We start from the raw sequence: 2,432 nt of genomic DNA, 5'->3' as shown, positions 1-2,432 counted from the left end.
ATCTGGCCCTCCTGGAGCCCCCCACCCCCACGCAGAAGCTGACAAGGCCTGGTGATGAGGCTGCGCAGGGCAAGGAAAGTCTGGCGCTCGCGGGGCTGGGAAACACGTGTGTGCGTGGCTGTGCAGGAAGGTGTGCACGTGGGCGGTGTGTGTGACGTGTGCTGCGTGCAGTGCCTGTGACACGCACACCGCGTGTGTGCCCACGGTGTACCGTGCACGCGCGTGCACTTTGTGGCAGTGTACACGTGTGGCACGTGCACCAACACACGTGTGGGTGTGGGTGCACACGTGCACAGACCCGGGGGCGGGAGTCCAGGCTGCATAGGCACACACCCTCTCCCCTCGGGCTGCCTGGGCTTCTGCCTCTGCAGGGACCCAGAGCCCCTCCTGTGGGACACGCAGCTGCCATCACAGACGGACTTCGGTCATTGACGCGTGTCCTCTGAGTCGGGGCTTTGCGCCCACATATTCATGGAAATGCTAGACCCTCTCTCTTTGTGGCAGGGACTTTATTGTTCCCAAACGCCATGGTGGGCAGGCCCCGGTCCCAACGGCGCCTGGCCTCAGAAGCCGAGTGGACATTAGAGGATGTGTGGCGGGAGTTTCCAGGGCACTGACCCCTCAGAGACCCTGCCGGCCCTGGGGGAGGCTGAGGGTCCCCGGAATGAGGCAGCTGCCTGGGGGCCTGTGATGCTCTCCGGCCTAGGGTGAACAGAGAGCCGGCCTGAGCTGAGGAGTGGGCTGAGTCCTCTGATGCTCCAGACCGACAGGCAGGCTGCCCGCTTCTAAGAACAAACCTTAACAGAACGCACACGTTGGACACTGGGAGACGGTGGTGGTGCCTCCTGCCGCGGCCAGAGCCATTGAGGCAGCAGGGATCAGACGGGTGCACGCGGGCACGCAGGGCGGGTCCTCCACCTGGCTGCCGGGGACGGGGCGCTGTGGGTTTGAAGCAGATGACTGTGGGCAGGTCTTGCTCCTGAGCGTGGGCTCCGTGGAGGCAGCTGTGTCCCAGAGCACCTTCCCCCTCACGTCCTCCCTGGGCAGGGGTGAGTGGGGGTCTGCTGAGGCTGGGTTGAGAGACGACCCCCACCCACCCAGGGGCAGAGGGCTCTGCTTTGGGGTAGTCCCGGCCGCTACACCGTTGTCTCGTTCCTCCAGGGCCCCGTGCGGATGTTGCCTGTGCTGTCTGAGCCGAAGGGGGCGGCATCCCGCACATCGCCCTTGAGCAGCCCGTTCTGGCCAGGGCCACCAAAGGGCAGCGACTGTGTCCGGCGGAGCATCTCCAGGCGCGCCGGGCCGCGGGCCGCCTCCCTGCCAGGCCGTGGCGGACAGCTGTAGAGCACGGGGCTGGGGGCGCTGCCCTCGGGCTGGCTGACCAGGGGGAAAGGGTCGCCCTGGGCACAGCAGGCCAGCGCGTGAGGGCCCACGGGGCCCTCGAGCGAGCTGGGTGGGCTTTCCGAGCGCGAGCTGTGCGGGCTGCCGTCCAGGCTGGACGCGATGTGGTAGGCGTACCCCTGCTCAGCCGCGGCTGCCCGGTGCTGGCTGAAGTAGTGCGGCTTAGTTCTGCCCTGGACGCACGTGTGCAGGTGTGTGTCGTGCTCGAAGGCGTCCCCCTCGTGCACGTGGGCCGCATCCTCCATGAGCTGCTCGCAGTGCATCTGGGCACAGCAGGGCGTGGCTGGCGACAGGCAGCTGACATGGCCTTGGGTGGCCTGCAGGTTGGTCATCTTGCAGTGACTGGCGGATGGGTGGCCGAAGCCCAACGCCTTACTGGGACACGGCGAGTCCTGCAGGCAGGCCACCTGGCCCAGCGCGTCCCCGTTGGCGTCGAGGGCAGGGCGGGCGCTGAGCTTCGCAGGGTGGGGGTCCCGGCGGGTGGGGCAGCAAGACCACCAGCAGTGCCACACGTCGTCGCGCTTGGCACAGTGGTGGATGAGCACGAAGAGCTCCAGGGTCACGCAGAAGGCGCCGTACAGGCAGCTGAAGACCATGTCCAGGACGTGGCCCTGGGACACGGCCAGCGCCCCGAAGGTCCACGTGGCCACGAACAGGAAGAGCGTGAAGGCGGCGGCCCGCAGCTGGGCCTTGAACGAGTGCTCGTTCTGCAGCAGCGAGGCGGCCAGGCCGTCGGGGGCGGGCGGTGTGCCCCCCGGGGCCCCAGGGCCGCCCTCGGGGCCCGCCAGCCGCTGCTGCTCCTCCGTCCGCTCCCTGAGCTCGTACCTGCGCTCCGGGTGGCGCCGGAGCTGGACATAGGTGCCAAGGAAGTACACGCAGGTGACCAGGGCAATGAAGGCCACCGGCCCATAGAAGGCACCCAGGCTGGGCTCCCAGGCCATCCAGCAGCTGCGGGGGAGAGGGGGGTCAGCAAGGGGTCGCTCCGGGCAGCCTGCTGGGTCGAGTAGGGCTCACTGCCTCCCTGTGGTCACGTG

At 68.1% G+C, this 2,432-nt stretch overlaps 1 protein-coding gene across 1 annotated transcript; it reads right to left on the bottom strand.

Moving 5' to 3' along the window:
• Positions 1–490: 490 nt before the first annotated feature.
• Positions 491–2,340, bottom strand: GPR123 (G protein-coupled receptor 123). Its single transcript, XM_010845832.1, has one exon. The coding sequence runs from the start codon at positions 2,337–2,339 to the stop codon at positions 1,137–1,139; it is 1,203 nt and encodes a 400-aa protein (XP_010844134.1). The 5' UTR covers position 2,340; the 3' UTR covers positions 491–1,136.
• Positions 2,341–2,432: the final 92 nt, after the last annotated feature.

Source organism: Bison bison, unplaced genomic scaffold (assembly GCF_000754665.1).
Source record: "Bison bison bison isolate TAMUID 2011002044 unplaced genomic scaffold, Bison_UMD1.0 scf7180017848698, whole genome shotgun sequence".
NCBI classification, from domain to species: Eukaryota; Metazoa; Chordata; class Mammalia; order Artiodactyla; family Bovidae; genus Bison; species Bison bison.
This window is presented reverse-complemented; position numbering and strand designations above follow the sequence as displayed.